Raw genomic sequence first — 17,099 nt, forward strand, 5'->3', positions numbered from 1 at the left:
TTAAGGAGCAGCGGGGAAACTTATTCACTGAACTTCTAACCAGTTTGACGCGATTTGCCAGAGAGTTCTCACCACCACATGACTTCCACTGTGAGATAGTCGTATCGATAGGAATGACACGTGCAATGCCGTCTGGCACAGCAAATTGCGACGCTTCGTCCAGAGTATCTTCGTATAATTAAGTACGAGTGCTTGTGTCCATTGACAAATTAAAGAGCTGGCCGCTGTGGCCGAGCGGTTCTAGGTGCTTCAGTCCGGAACCACGCTGCTGCTACGGTAGCAGGTTCGAATCCTGACTCGGGCATGGATGTGTGCGTTGTCCTTAGGTTAGTTAGGTTTAAGTATTTAAAATCTTCTGGGTTATTAGGCCGCATCATGTTTCTCAAAATGTTCGACGTTTCGACCCCTGTGCTGGGATCTTCCTCAGGATCTTTTGGTGTCCACTACTGCTAGAACATGACGCGGCCTAATAACCCAGAAGATTTTAACTTCAGTAACAACGGCCACGAAAGCCTGCAGACTTACATAGGTTTAAGTATTTCTAAGTCTAGCGGACTCATGACCTCAGATGTTAAGTCCCATAGTGCTTAGCGCCATTTAAACCATTTGAACAAATTAACGTTTACAGGTAATTATTTTCGTAAAATACCAAACAATTTCTGTCATGTGCAGTGCTTAACTACTTCCAAAATGGACACAGTCTACCACAAAACACATGGTATATTACATTCTGAATGAAATAATTTTACTATCACAAAAATATTGTATGTAACATCATAATAATTTCCTTCTTTTGCGACTGAGACAAACGTTTTATTTATACTAGACACATTTCGCTTTTTTTAAAGCACCTCAATTAAAACAAAGTTGATAAAATAATATCAGTTGTGGGCTCATGAAAAAATAAAGACTAAAATCTATTGAGTGTTATATAGTGGAGAGCAATGCACCAAAAAAAGAACTTATTTGAATGTGTCTGTCTTATACAAACAGCAGTTATTTGCTAAAATATAGATCAGACGAGACAAATGTTGAATATCATCTTACAACCGCAGCGATACACAAAACTACGGCAGGTAATAAAATAGCAGTATAAAAGCCAAAATACTGTCCACTGAAGATGCTTCAAAATAAAACAAAAAGCGGCTGGAAAAAATACGACTTTTATTAGTCTCAAAACGTAGAATATATCTCAATATTACTGGTGATAGTCCAACTGCGGAAGAGAAGCTATAGAAAAGGAAAAGACAACTTGAATATTGTATGTGTGGCTGGCCTATTGTTGTTTCCAATCTCTGCGAGCGCCGTCATGTACATCGCTGCGGTCCATGTCAGTGTCTGACTCATCTGGTCTTAGAGTGATGACGACGGAATCGAGTGTATTATCAATTAAAATTTCCCTCTCCATTTTCCCCTCCTGTAGCCGTTGTGCGTGTCAAACACTTTCAGCCGATGCTGAAGTTGTGCTGTCAAGTGTCCATATTCCTGTGCAATTCAATCTATTTCGTACATTTTCACACGAGACTTATGAAGCCTACAAGATTTAACAGTTCAGCCCGAGTCTGACTGGCAGTGTGCGGAATCTTCTTCCTTGCAAGCCACAGCGTGATATCGGCTTCTTCGTGCTTGTCGAGCGGGAGCCCTGTCAACAAGAGCTGAGTGGTAACTCGCATTGTCCATAACAGTCTTGTCCATAACAGTCACTGAGTTTGCAGGCAAGTAAGGGAGAAACTTTTTCTTAAACCATAATATAAATGTCTCTGAGTTCATTTTAGAATGATAATCACCCAAATTGCCCTTTTTTGTACGTAACACTACTTTTGCTTTCTGGAATGACTCCAGAAGCAGAACCAGCGTGAAGCATAATTATTCGTCCCCCTTTACCAACTGGTACTTCAAAATCACCCGAACCATCACTCAGTTTCCAACACGCTTTCCTTGTATAATTCTGGCTCAAATGGCTCTGAGCACTATGGGACTTAACATCTATGGTCATCAGTCCCCTAGAACTTAGAACTACTTAAATCTAACTAACCTAAGGACAGCACACAACACCCAGCCATCACGAGGCAGAGAAAATCCCTGACCCCGCCGGGAATCGAACCCGGGAACCCAGGCCTGGGAAGCGAGGACGCTACCGCACGACCACGAGATGCGGGCTATAATTCTGGTTTATCCATGTTTTATCGAAGTAAAAAATGGTCTGATTGCCAGATTTTCTTATTTCAAGAATGGTTTTCAAAAACTGCGCCCTTGAAGCAGCGATATCACAACGTTCCATTAAACATTTTGGTCCATCATTTGTATGTACATATTTGAACCCAGTGTCTTTCAGTATTCTTCGCATTGAGGTAACACGGCCTTCAAAATTTATAGTTCCACACATCTTCAACGTAATTTTTTTAACAGTCAGAAATTCGCCTGCCTTGTACATACTTAATACAACTCGCCTTAGAACATGTCAAAATCGTCTAAATTTGTTACAGGCTCTTCTCCACTGTGATGTTTCCCTGGCGATCTGAAAACTGGGCTTCCACTTGTCTAGACAGATAAATTACACTCACTGACAATCCGCTGAACAGTTCTCAAGCTGACGCCATTCGCTTCTGCTGTGCATTCCTGACATCTGGCAACATCTATGGTAGGTCCACCGTTTTGCGCTTCGCCCTTGAAGAAAGCGTGTATCCTGTTAATTATGTCTCTCTTTTGCTTATGGAGAGTTTGTCGCTTACTTTCACCATCAGTCATGACAGATCGCAACAAACTGAATAAATGCCACAGACACATTTAACGCTCGCACTGGCCAAGACGCTCATAGCAGAGTGCTGTGAAAACTGCTGAACGTTCATTGGCTGTCGGAGGATGACGTCACGTCAGATGCGTAGAAGGAGCCTAAACGCGACAACCTTCGTTCGTGGCTCCTACTATAGGCTACCAATGTACTAGTACTGCCTGGCGTATGTGCAGCCCTGGTCGCCTCCCATGGGGGTCGGGGTTATTTGGAGGAGGAGACCAAACTGCGAGGTCATCAGATTAGGAGAGGATGGGGAAGGGCCGTGCCCTTTCGAAGGAATCATCCCAGCATTTGCCTGGAGCGATTTAGGGAAATCATAGAAAAACTAAATCAGGACCGCCGGACGCGGATTTGAGCTGTCGTCCTCCCGAATGCCAGTCCAGTGTTCTAACCACTGCACCATCTCACTCGGTTCGCCTCTCATGCCTGAAGGGTAGTCTCTGGGACAAGGTTTGCAACTCAGAGTCGAAAACACCCTCTCCAACCTCCTATCCCCCCCCCCCCCCCCAAATAAGCGGAGCATCGTCGTCTTCAGCAGCAACTGGGGTGGGCATATGAGATCCACTCCACGATGACCTCCGCACTGTCCATTCCAGGCTCCACTACATATGGTCTGGTTGCGGCATGGCTTCAGCGCTGGTGTCCAGATGTGGTTCTGAGCTCATCATCCCCCCTGCAGGGTTGACGAGTTGTCCATGCCTGTAACAGAGAACGGTTTGTAGTCTCCTGAACTGAATAGTGCACATCACAGCTGGAACTGCTCCACGTGTTGTCGGTAGGTATCCCTATCTGCAGTCCTCATTACATACACTGCTTCCCAATCTGGAGATCACAGTACCTGAGTGCATTCATTCCATGATGTATCTCTGAATGAGATATTCTGCATCAATGACAAAACGCCTTTTCCTACATCCACGTTCTCTGGCGATTGTTCCTTAATGTCTGCGAGGTTCAGTGAAGGACGGTGGATTCTTCATGTTTCTGCCCTAAGGAATCTCAGCGCCCAGGAGACGATAGGAACCAACGAATGACTGAATTCACGGATGACTGGTTGCCACCATCAGCCGGACCTTTGTATAAAATTTCTCCATGACGATCAGGTGCGTGGCTGAACGACTCCTTGAAACGGGGTAAATTATGCCATTTACTTCTATTCCTGCTTGACCCTGTCACGCAATGCGTAAGCGACGGGTCTGGCATCATAAAGCTTTGGAATCACGTTAGGGCTTCAATTTGTATGCACATGGCAGTCTTTGACGCTTCCTGTAGGGGCACAGAAAACTTGTCTGTACTTTTTTCAGAGTTGTGCGTATTCCACATCTTGGTCCGTTAGCTGCAGTTGGATGACTGAATTCTAGACTATGTACCCTAGTTTTTAACAAATTTGAAGTCCCATGATAATGGCAGCATTCAGAGACTCAGTCACCAGCAGCGTTGCTTGCACTGCCTTGTAATCCTAGGCGTTTAGTGTACAGCGGTCATTTATTCGAACTGCTTGAGGCTGTAGCTTGTCAATGTACCCTGAAATTTGTTTTAACTGAGGTGAGCCAATAAAGTCATGCATATTCCTATTGATAATGGAATTACAAGAAGCTGTACCTAATTCTAATTGCACATTGCTTCCATTAAGTTCGATATCCACCACAACAGCTTCAGTACCAACTGACACTACTTTGCAAATTGTTTTCGAATTCATCCTCAGAATTCTCAATATCCTCCTTCAGTATAGACTACTGAATGTTCCTCTGATGGTTTTGACGGCTGGTTCTACTTGTGCTCCTCATACAACAATGTAAGCATGTTGCAGATTTGAAACAAGATCTTATAGGATGGGTAATGAGACAGTAAGCACAAGATTTCACACAATTTTATCGATCCTGATTCGCGTTCCCAACGAACTTCGACGTGCCAGCCTCTTTGGGATGGTTTTGCAGTTCTGCCTACAGTCGTTACAGGAGATTTGCGGAGCTTTGAAATTATGTATCGAACATGTCGCCTTCTCCCTGAGAGCCTTTTCTGTTCGTTTCCCCTGCTGAAACTCCTGAGCGTTTTTCTAATGAAGTCGTTACTTAAACATCATCAGGGGCATGTACTGTGAGCAATATACCTTACGCGGTATCCGCTAAACCATAAACATCCACTTCGGCATTACACAGGGTGTTCAGGAAAGGTGTAAAAAGCCTGTAATGGTGTTGCAGGGTAGGTTTCGCTGCGAAATAATTGTTAAGAACAAAATCCGATACGTTGGGCTGTTTCCGAGTTAATTAACGTTGAAGTTAGACAATCAGACCGTTGCCAATTCAAGGGGACTTCCAGAGACGGTGTCATCAGAGGTGTTCTTCGTTTGGTTTCCTAAAACCGCACAGGAGAGCTATACAAAAACTGGACATGGGACGGTAGTAAGAATCGAACGCAAGCCAAAGGCTGAGCAGGCTCGTCCGCTGTCATCTAACGTTATGAGAACAACTGACACTAGTTGTATCTGACAGGTCGCCTGAATTTGCACTCGCAACGATGTTAATTAACTCGGAAACGGAGCAAAGTATCGAATTTTTTTCTGAACAGTTATTTTTCAGAGCAAGCTACCCTGAAATACCTTTACAAGCATTTCAGTCTGTTCCTGAACACCGACAGTAACAAAACGTCTCCTGGTGGGACTGCATCTGTTGATCTGTGTGCCTTGAAGTGTTGTTCCATCTGGACGTTGTAACTTGTCCATCATTCCTTCTGCTGACAATATTTCGATTTTTTTTTGTGAAGTATTGGGAGTGCTTTGACGTTGATGCTGCGCTGTCTTCGGTGAGTCCTCTCTTTTAACGACTGGGCACGCAGGTCAGTGGGAATTGATGTAAGCCTAGTTGTGTCAAGGTATTTAAGATGTGCTAGCGTATGTTACAGTATTTTAGACGCCTGTAGTTACTCAGTTTCTTCGCCTTTCCAGCCGCCGAGTTCTCAGTGTGCAAGAGGAACGCTGCCAACATGGAGAAATGTGTCCAGGCAGCGCTGCAAGATGTTGCCAGTCATCTCTCGGCAGGTACCGTATCTGCTCATATCTCTCGGTTTGTGTAAACTGGAGGACGTCTTCAGATCTGAGTTCGACACAGCACTGATGTGAGGCCTGTTGGGGAAGAGTGGGGCAGGCCTGTCTACCAAACTCACGCGCAACTTCAACTGTAAGTATTCTCTTTCTTGCCCTCCACCTGTTTTATTCAGCTACTTGATTAAGACGCACCTCGCGTACGTTTGCCTTAATCATAAAGCATTTTTGTGCGTATTGCTTCGACACAATGTTTGCCGAATGAACTTTTATAGAAACAAACCGAAAAACCCACAAAGTCGGACACCAAAGACGACGTCTTGCTGTCTCAGCCGTTCTCCTCTGTATCTCGTCATCTTGACCATTTTGTTGTAGTTGGTGCACTTGATTTCTCTAATAATACTTTCCGATACGGGTGATCTAGACCTGCCTCTTGATCTTCTCCAGCATTTCTCCTTCTAAGATACTTTTTAAACAGCTATTGTGTCGAATTAGGCGTCCAATTAGTTTTTTCTCTATATAATTTCGATCAATATCCTTTTCTCTCTGAATTTTTTAGTATTTGTTAATTGCAGTTTCTCAAAGTTTAGGATGGTTTTTGAGATCTTCTTCTTATCCATTACTAATTACTTTTTATGTTTCTGTTTCACTTAGGTCAACCCTTCACAGTGATGGATTACAATATTACAAATAAATGTCTTGATAAATTCATTTCTTTTTATGTGTTAAGGTGGTTGTCTGTCAACAAGTAACCTATTTCTGGATACTTGCTTGATCGTTAGAATTCTTCCTTTGATATCCATTACACTTCTGTGGTCACCTGCTATTTTACTTCTCAAGAAAAAAAAACCATTTACACGTAAGACTGTTGTAGTTCCTATCTTAATGTTTTTCTTACTTGTCTGTTCGATTTACTTATCACCATTATTTTAGTCTTGTTGCGTTTATTTTCAGTTTGTCATTGTCAGAAACAGTGATCGCTAAAAATGTAATTGTTTCTCTCCATGAAATTCAGGCCAGCTGAACAATTTCTACATTCATCCCTTTACCCACTTTTTTCATCATGAGTCGTCTGACTGAAACAATGTGGCTTCAGAGACCTTCTGAAGTTTCAAACATCTATGATGTATATAAGCAGACTGAAGTGACGAATGAAAATTTTTACCAAGGCTAGAATTCGAACCCGGGTCTCCTACACAACAGGCAGATGTGCTAATCACCACTACGCCACCCTGGCACGGTGGTTCCGAGCAACAGCAGGGACTACCCTGGCCCACCTCCCTCCTCAACGCAAATTCCCACTCGCGCCTCTCCACTTGGCGTTCCCCCTAAACTCGAACAGCATTGCAGACAAGAATAGCACCTCAACATCAAAACCACAGCTGTTGTACAATTTTCATTCCTCACTTTAGTATTCTGAATTCCCCTCCTGTGTCATTCTCTTTATTTCAGTTTAGCTTTTACACCTGAAGTCCGCAATTATGTTTTAGGTACATTCCAATCTCTATTTTCCCTGTACGGCTAGCACCAGCATGATGGAAATTATTCTCTTGCATCATAACGTATGCCATATCATTCTGTTCTCTCTCTTCATCAGTATTTCCACATAGTCGTTTCCTCGTCGATTCTGCGGATAATCTCCTCATTTATTATTATATTAGTCAACATAATTTTCAGCATGCTTGTGAACCAGGACATCTCAAATGCTATGTTCCCCATTCTTCCAGTTAGCCCACAGCCAATGAATCACATCCAAACAATACTGTGCTTCTGACGTACATTCTCAGAAGCTTCTGTTTGACACTGGTAGACTTCTTTTTTTGAAGAGGAATACCATCTTTGCGTATCCTAGTCAGCTTCGAGTATTCTACTAGTGTCGTCCGCCATGCGTTACTTTGCTTCCAAGGCAGCAGATAGCTTTCGTTTCGTACATTACGCAGTCCATAATTCTGATGTTATGTTTGTGACGAATTCCATCTCCGCTGCTCATAGTTTCTTTCGCCATTTTATTCTCGATTCACTACTTCTGCTCATAAACTGTTCGTTGTCTACGACAGGTCTTGAAACGCTTCTTCACTATCAATGACGATTGATGACATCAGTGAAATTTATCATTGAATCCTTTCATCCCATACTTTAATCCCATTCATGAAGGTTTCTTCTGAGTGAGTCATTGCTTACTAGAAGTGAAGGCTGAACAGTAGCGTAGTAAAATGGCATCTTTGTCCAATGCATTTTTTAATCCGAACATCTCCCTTGGTTCTACATTTTCATTTTACACTACTGGTTTTTGTACATATTTTATACTATCCGTCTTCCCCTATACTTCGTTTCTCTGAGAATTTAAATCATGTCGCACCATTTTTATGTTGTCAAATATATTTTCTATGGCGAAAAAACCTATGAAAGTTTTGGATTTTTCAAATGTTTCTTCCTTTATCAACCGTAATGTCAGAATCGTCTATAAGATGCCCAAGTCTTCTGTGCAATATTCTGTTCAGCAACTTGGACATAAGGGTTGTTCAGCTGGCTATATGACAGTTCTGAGAGTAAACAAGTAATACCGCTTCTGCGTTTTCTCACGTCTTAGTGCAAACACATATCAATCGAAGATTGTTGTTTTAGAAAAGGAGCTTCCTTAAATGTAAGTTTTCAGTCAACAGTGAATGATTTCTGATTTGTTGCTAATTTCATGATTATTAAAGATAAATATCGTTCAGGTAACAAGCGCCACGAATTATTCTTCAATCCGCGGACCAGAGGCTTCCAAACGCCAGAGGACAGAGAGAGGGGTCCGCGGAAAGGGGGGGAGGGGAGAGGGCGGAAGTTTTGTTGACGTAACTAAACAGTCTTAAGTACTAGAGTAGTCATTAAGGAATCAAATCTCATTTTGCTTCAAGGAAGTAACCAATCCATCACAAAATTTGGAATTTGTAATCACATTTAAATAAACGTACTCTACATGGTACGGGTATTAAAACTGCTCTAAGAAGTTGTCCAGAAAGTCCTTCAAACCAGTTGGGCTCACGTTCAGGCAGAGCAAGGAGTGAAAGTAAAATCGTAATTAAACTAAAGAAAATTAGTAAACTGCGAGTAGGCTCCACTCTCTGAGGGTTCCGTATAGATTTAATTATGTGTATGGATACTACATTCCCCCAGGATCAGATAATCTGGGCGATTTGAGTCTGTTATCCCTGTCAGTGTTGGCAAGATATCAGTCCTGCTAATTCCATGCCTTTCGAGAATATTTCAATTTTAAGTCTTAACTTTAAAATTTTTGTGTAATTTCGAATTTGCTCTTTTAATTATATAATAACAAATTAACAATTTTCGGACTTTGCCCTTTACTTGACTGTAAAACTTTGTTTCTTGCCAGATTTCATGATAATATATGAGCGAGAAGTACCCTATGAGTTTTGATGAGTGAGTTGCGAGATCAATACATGTAACGTAGATGGTCATATCTTTTGAGTCCATTGACTTAGAAGTTAAAGGATTTTATATCGCAAAGGGGCTGTAAGCTGTAGTATGTGACATAAATATTAACTGGATACGTCTGTCCATTCCTGACAAAAAGGGGTGTTAACAGACGAATAAATGTACAGACAGTCGGATAAAAGCGGACAAAAAATCTTTTTTCGTGTGATATAATTAAAAATTAACCATTTTCGGATTTTTCCCTTTAGTTTTATTGTGAAGCCTTACTTATTGCCAAATTTCATGATCTACACGAAACGCCCTGTAGGTTTTGATGTGTGAGTTTAGGAGTTGCAAAATACGAGTACGTGGCATAAATGGCCACATATTTCGATTGCATTACTTAGAAATTTACATATCTTTCGATTGCATTGACTTAGAAATTTAAATTTTTTACACCGGCAAGGAACTGTAGATCTTACCATGTGACATAAATATTAACTTGATGTTGTGATGTCATAGATTAATACCACCTCCATCACATCTCACAGTTGGCAATAGAAACGCATGTTTCAATAAGACGACAATAGTGGTCGCGCAGGGAGCTGGAGGATCCAATGACGCACGCCCGCCGTGCCGCGCCTTCAGCGGCTCTCGCTACTGGCGCCGTCCGCCGCTGCGATACAGGATGGCCGGCGACAGTTACACGGCCCAGTTACAAGTGCAGTCTTCAGTCTTAGTCAGCCTTAGACAGTTCACTCGTGCATTACTAGTGGGCGTCTCACATGGCACGACGCTCTTTATCTAGTTCTTTGTAATGGACTTATTTGCTGTTTGTTCTTTTGTAACGTTTCCTCACAACTCTTGGAGAAAGCTATAAGCTAAGTAAACTTCTTTTTACTGCATTTACGTGCTCGCTAACCATTTCTGCTTCTGTCCAGCTTTTCTGTGAGAGCTGTGGTACCACTTTGTAGCACACCTGTCCTTAATGTTATGTACGAAGTAGTACACAACAGATATGTCAGCCTTTTACTTAGAAAATGTGGTCTTAACCGTCGGACAGACAGACAGCCAATCAGAGAGATGGACAGCAAATTTGACATGTAAGAGTTCCGTTTTTACCGACAGAGGAATGAAAACCAAAACGAAATGAAATAATGACCAAAATAAAGGCAGTCTGCTCTAAAACGCACATATTTGCACATTTTCAAATCTAGATCTTGTTGTGGGTACCATACACTACCTTGTGGTCCCATCCCCTGCATTCTGACACACTTAGCTTGGTGTCCACGAGGTTGTGGAGGCGTCGCAACTCAAGCCTGCGCCACTCCTCAGCCTCTCCTGAGGTCATCCAGTGTGTAGCGGAGGGTTCCTGCGACGACGCTGTGTGAGTTTTATGCGGTCACAAGTGTGCTGAACGCTGTTCGTGACAGCAGATACTGCATACCATTTCATTCTGTTGGTCCCTGCCTGCTGGGGAAAGTTAATCACGATGTAGGTGCCAATTAGTTGACTGTAGAGCTTCACAGTAGATTTGAGGATCCTGCTGCGATAGAGCACAGTCCTTGAGAAGCTTTCGAAATACGTACATGATACTGGCCCAAAACAAGACAGACCCAGTTGTGTGCTGGATACGTGGGACTGACTGTCTGAGATGTGCGTTGGTAGCCGATCACCTCAACATTCTTGGGGAACTGCGTGTTTGGGATGTGCATTTCAACCAGTCGCCTCCACATTCTTCTGTGACAATCAAGTGTCAGACAGACCCTCCACTCTTCCATGGAGATGTCCACATGCCATTTTTCCTGGTCTAATTCGATTTCCTCGTGCACCACCGTGTTGCGAGGTTGTTTCGTTGTTTGCTGGCTGCTACCTAGAGGCCAGATTGATGAGATGCTTACGTATTCCTGGGGTGGTATAGCCTTCTCAGTCGGCTATTCTATTGTCCTGTGTGTAGCTATGATCTATAAGGCAGTCCTCGACAGCTGGTGATGCCGGCCGCGGGCGACCACTGCGAGGCAGATCTTCAGTTGTTTTGTGTCTCCTGATAGGAGTTGTATGTTTGAGTGACGCAGCCGCGTTGTACGCCAGTTTGGTCCACTCACTGCACCGATAGCCCTCCCTGCCATACGATGGCGATGGAGGCGCGGTCGGCGTGTGGCCCATCGAGGTATGCTGGCAAGTTGAACAGCGGACCCAAGACGCGTCGTCCCGTCCACGGTAGGAGGCATGACGCACTCTGCTCGACTCCACTGTACGTAGTCACTCCCTGTCATCTGAAGCGTATTCAGCAAGAAGGTCCCCAGTAAGAGAAGCACAAACTGTGCAAGTCATGAGGATTGCGTAAAACGTTTATCAAACATTTTTTAAATTCGTCTCCAAAAAGTTGAATACACTACTGTGACAAAGGTCATGGTATACCGATATCTACGTTTTCAGAGCGCTTTCGTATCACGTACGAAAGGATAAAAGAGCTGTGTATTGGCGGAGGTGATTCATGTCAAAAGGTTCTCGACGTGGTTACAACCGCACGTCGCGAATTAACAGACTTTGAACATGGAATGGTAGTTGAAACCAGACGCAAGGGACACTCCATTTCGGAAATCGTTAGGGAATTCGATTTTCCGAGGTCCGCAGTGACAACATTGTACCGACAACATCAAATTTCAGGCATTTCATCTCATCACAGACAAAGCACTGGCCGACGGCCTTCACTTAACGATCGTGAGCAGCGGCGTTTGCACAGAGTTGTTGGTGCTAACAGACACTGCGTGAGAATACCGCAGAAATCAATGTGGGACGTACGTGGAACCAATCTGCTGGGACAGTGCGGCGAAATTTAGTGTTAATCGACCATAGCAGCAGACGGCCGACGCTAGTACCTTTGCTAGCAACATGACTTCGTTGCAGCGCCTCTCCCGGGCTCGTGGCCACGTCGGTTGGACCCTATACATATCGTGGCGTGGTTAGATGGGCCCAGGTTTTAGTTGGTAAGAGCTGATGGTAGGGTTCAAGTGTGGCGGAGACCCCACGAAGACATGGATGCGAGTTGTCAACTAGACACTGTGAAATCTGGTAGTGGCTCCATAATGATGTGGGCTGTGTTTAATGGAATGGACTGGCTCCTTTGGAAGTTCAGCTACTTGAATTTTTATGGATCATATCACCGGGGCACAATTGTTCGTAATTGGTTTGAAGAGCATTATGGACAGTTGGAGTGAATGATTTGGTCACGCAGATCGCGCGACATGAAACCAGTCGAACATTTATGGGACATAATCGAGAGGTCAGTTCGTGCACAAAGTCCTGGACTATCAACACCTTCGCAATTACGGACTACTATAGAGGCAGCATGGGTCAGTATTTCTGTAGGGGACATCTAACTACTTGTTGAGTCGCTGCTACGTCAGGTTATCGTACTATGTCGGGCAAAGGAGGTCCGACACGATATTCGGAGGTATCCCATGATTTTTGTCACCTCAGTGTATTCCACGAACAGTTTTTCTGGAAGAGGATCTTTGTCCAACGGTAAATGTAAGATTTTGAAAGTTAGGAATATAGAAAGCAGATGAAATGAATGCCTAAAAATTTTCTTTTATCTCTTATAGTTTTTTTGTAAAAAATTGCACTTGAGCTGCTTTCGAAACGCTTCATTTCTATACATCACAACAGGAATGTGCTGTCGAAATATATTAATTTTTGGTTATATGCTTTTTTTATTATTTCATCGTATAAAATTTTACACATTTGTCTTTAACAAGAGTATGAATGTTATTGAAAATTATGGTGGATATGCGGGCTGCCGTTTTCAAATTGTCGACATTTCAATTAAGACAAAACATTTGTTAGAATCAAATATTTCTTATTCGTGGATGACGAATCATAACTTTGTGGACAGGGACCCTGTCGCTGGGCGTCGTTCCCCTCGACCCCCTGCAGGTCCCGCAGATCAACATCCATCACGTCGTCAAGTACATCCTCAACATCAGGTTCAGGAATGTGCGCCTCACAGGACTCGCCAATGCCGACGTCAGCAACGTCACGTGAGTACAGCTGGAAGTTTAGTGGCACGAATACAAAGGGATACAGCCTAGCAAAAGCGTTAAGGTTTCCCGAAATACTTTCATTGCGGAATATTGTAATACGGTTCATCCTTTTAACAATCCGATGAGCACCAAAATGACAGACACTGAGATAAGTGTGAATTTTAAATATTTTCCTGGTAAGCTAAACATTCGTAGCAGTATCGGTCTTCGAGTCGGTCGTCATTCACTTTGCTTCACAATATGTCGATTAGGCACCTCTCAGTCATCCATAGGTGAACCCAAGCGAACGACGATTAGCTGCAAGTCCGTAATTACTTTGAATATTGAGATAAGTAGTTGTGGAGCAGAAAATCAACAAACATAGCCAAAAGTGGAAATTCTTATGCAGTTAACCTACCATATTTACGGGAGCCAATAGAGTTTCCACAGGATCTATCAGCCTTTAGGTTTTCACCACCTGATCCTTCTTCGTGACAAGTAAATAAAAACACCTACAGCCGTCCTTATTATTTTATTTTATTTTGTCGCTACCAGTTTCAACGCTTCATTGCGTCGTCCTCAGGCTGTTTTTGATGCGATGCAGGCTGATATGATCCCCATGCATACCACATCTGTTGCCAGCATTACTGGATACCCAGTTGATGGCTGCAGTGCTGACAAGTAAGTTTTCAGATTATCTGAATGCATGGGGATCATATCAATCTGTATCGCATCAAAAACAGCCTGAAAATTACGCACTGAAGCGTTGAAACTGGTAGCGACAAAATAAAATAAAATTATCAGTGGACCAGTGCACTGCGCTGCACCAACAGTGCACCAGTGCAGCAGGGCGTAAAGGAACTTTCCTTTCAGGACTCTAAGTTCCTGTGACCACCAACATCGGCATCACTCGTCAGTGAGCTACGATGGTATACTTCACCAATTAAGGTGAAGCTGTTCTCAGTAACATAAGATGTAAATGTGAGTGGCAGTAAGCATGTGGTTGTGGGGCATATCCTCTAGTGAAAAGTTCAGCATGGTGGAAGTGTTCAAAAATTTAGCAGTATGAAGCTTGTGCTTTCGTCACATGAATGACAGTAGTTATGTCAGAATTTTTCAGAAGTGACCTTACCGTTCAGCTCTCAAATGGGCCAGTGTTAATAGACTGTCATACTTCATGCGTTGGGGAGAACTCAAAAACAATTAAAATGTACAACGACGATAATAATGTAGAGTGCACTAACTTTCAGGAATTAACGTTTAGAAATTTGATGTGTGCTAACTCTGCCATCCAGTGTGCTGTGAATGACAGTCTCAGGTGGTAGGAGTACGTTTATGGATTTTTCGAGAATGTGTGGTATGCTCTTACAGAGGTCACTCATGAGCATACTTCGAACGATGTTTTCGCTAATAACTGCTCTATGAGTTTTTATTCTGCATGCAGTATGTAAGAAGAATCATCTCTATCTCGTGTCGTTAAAAAAATGCATATGTTCATGTATCCCACAATGTTACTAGTATTAAAGAAGATAATAAATGATTGTTTTTCCCTCTGAAATGTTCCGCTTTGTTCCAAATAGGTAAAGATGCTCAGCCGTTACAGTCAGTCAGTAGAATACTTCCACTCCATCCCGCTGCTGCTCTAGCACCTGAGCCGGCCGGAGTGGCCGAGCGGTTCTAGGCACTACAGTCTGGATCCGCGCGCCCGCTACGGTCGCAGGTTCGAATCCTGGTTGTGTGTGATGTTCTTAGGTTAGTTAGGTTTAAGTAGTTCTAAGTTCTAGGGGACTGTTGACCTCAGCAGTTAAGTCCCATAGTGCTCAGAGCCATTTGAACCATTTCTAGTGCCTGAGGACAAAGAACCCCTTCAACATCCCTTAGATTCTGCATGTCTGCAAGCAGGCACTATACCAGCAGAGGAGTGCCACTCAGCTGAATGGGTGACGAAACCTCTGTAATGAGGGTGTTGCCAAACTGTGGGCGTTTTAGATGTACCTCTTACCGTTTTATTCAAGCATGTGTCAATGCCCTTCCTCCCTCCTGCAGTGCAGTCTCCCCCTCCTCCCCCCCCCCCCTCTCCCGTGATCGCGCCAAAGAAACAGGAGGTCTGAAAGAGCATAAACATAATTTGCTGCTTCGGCCCACAGTCAATTTTCGTCGGATGGCTGTAAGCTGTCTCTAGTGGTTCCATCGTGTATATCAAAGCAAAAATTTCAGTCGCACTGCACTCGAGAGGGTCAGGGGTCAGCAGGACTGCAGCCTGACAATGTCCTTAGAGAAGAGTTCAATCGTCCTGGAAGTGTCAGCAGAAAGTTGTTCTAACGCTCATAGCACTGCGAACTGTCGTTTTGGACGCCCCAAGAGAAGGGATGGTTTTATTGATATCTGTTATGCCACCTCCTGAGACCAAGAGCTTTTCTTATCTGTTCTGAGTGGTGATGTGTCTGATATATTTTCTTTGGCTACCCATAATAAAACTGCTCAGTTTCAATACTGGTCATCGTTTTTCTCACCTCCATCGCGGAGGCGTCAAAAGAAGGGGAGAAATGTGGTAGCGGGGGCTGTGACGACCTTCTCATCGTGTGGCACGTCCGCGGTGGCGTTTGGCAGAACTGTGATGAAATTTTGTACCAATGAGACCGTAGTTGACCTTGCAGGGTGCAGAAGTACAGAGTAAGGTCATAAGCATCATTGAGTCAAATCTCAAACTTCTGTGTCGCAATGGGAAACAGTTACAGGTGTTCAGAAAAGGAGTCCACTGTATGTAACCCATTGGGATGGTCTCGATCCCATCCTTGCAAATGATCCATTTGTCATTACATGGAGACCGACTATCAAATGTGATACAGTCCGTATCACACGGTCTTGCAATCGAATGCTTTCTTGGAGCACCAGATGCGGAGAAGCATCTACACCACCACGTGGGCATTTTTGTAGTTGTCAATCATGAGAGCCATTGAGGGCGGCTGATGCACCCCCTTCACCCATCTTTTGCAGGCAGCTGTTTCTGCAAGGTACAAATACATTTTAGATTTAAGGCCAACAAAGTCCACTATCTATTACTTCATATGAATTGCAACCGTTAACCTAATAGAGGTAGCTGTCTGTATCCAATTAAATAATCTTGGATCTGAAAAATAAGTATTTGCAAACCTGCAGTGACATTAGTACCCATGGGGTTTGGAAAGGTCCACTATACACATACCTACATAAACAGGTTTCATGCGTTCTACCGAAACCTTAGCCTTCTTCAAAGTGACTAATTCTGTACCGAAGATTGTGACCCTTTTAAAATTTGGCCTGGCGTCATAATCCTTTGCACTGTAACACCCCTCCCTGCGGTAAACTAGGTGAATTTTACGGTGATTTTTCAAAATCTCCTTTTTCATAAAACAGTATTACTCTTTAACTTTTTTTTTCAAATTCACACATCGCTGAAGTTCTCTTTTTGGTATTGAGACAAATATACCCCTTGAACCAGCACGACGGCTAGAAGGAGATAGTGCAGGTGTTCTAATTAGTTTCATTCCCAAACTGAGACACTGCTTGATGTTTCCATCGTGCATAATGTATCTCTTGTTTACTCCTCAGCGTCGACTTCAGCATGTGGATGGAACCATTGCGTGAAACTAGGCACTCAGACATAGCGGAAAATCACTGTGCCTGATTTATGCTGTTAGGTTATACCAGGTCCGTGTCCAAGACATATTCTACACCAGAATCCGTGTATCTATCTAATCTGATGATTTCCTTATCGGACAGCCATTGAAACCCTCCAACAACAAGCAGAGATTGGTACATGTTGCGCCTGTGTAAATTGTTAACA

The 17,099-nt window shown here is 43.3% G+C and overlaps 1 protein-coding gene across 1 annotated transcript in view; it reads left to right on the forward strand.

Moving 5' to 3' along the window:
• The window catches only part of LOC124712516, an 85,380-nt gene that overhangs the window by 12,237 nt on the left and 56,044 nt on the right, over nucleotides 1-17,099 (forward strand). The window contains exons 2-3 of the mRNA XM_047242826.1: nucleotides 5,736-5,828; nucleotides 13,147-13,291. Of these exons, the coding sequence (XP_047098782.1) occupies nucleotides 5,736-5,828; nucleotides 13,147-13,291 (238 nt within the window). The remainder of the gene's footprint in view (nucleotides 1-5,735; nucleotides 5,829-13,146; nucleotides 13,292-17,099) is intronic.

Source organism: Schistocerca piceifrons, chromosome 8 (genome assembly GCF_021461385.2).
Source record: "Schistocerca piceifrons isolate TAMUIC-IGC-003096 chromosome 8, iqSchPice1.1, whole genome shotgun sequence".
NCBI lineage: Eukaryota > Metazoa > Arthropoda > Insecta > Orthoptera > Acrididae > Schistocerca > Schistocerca piceifrons.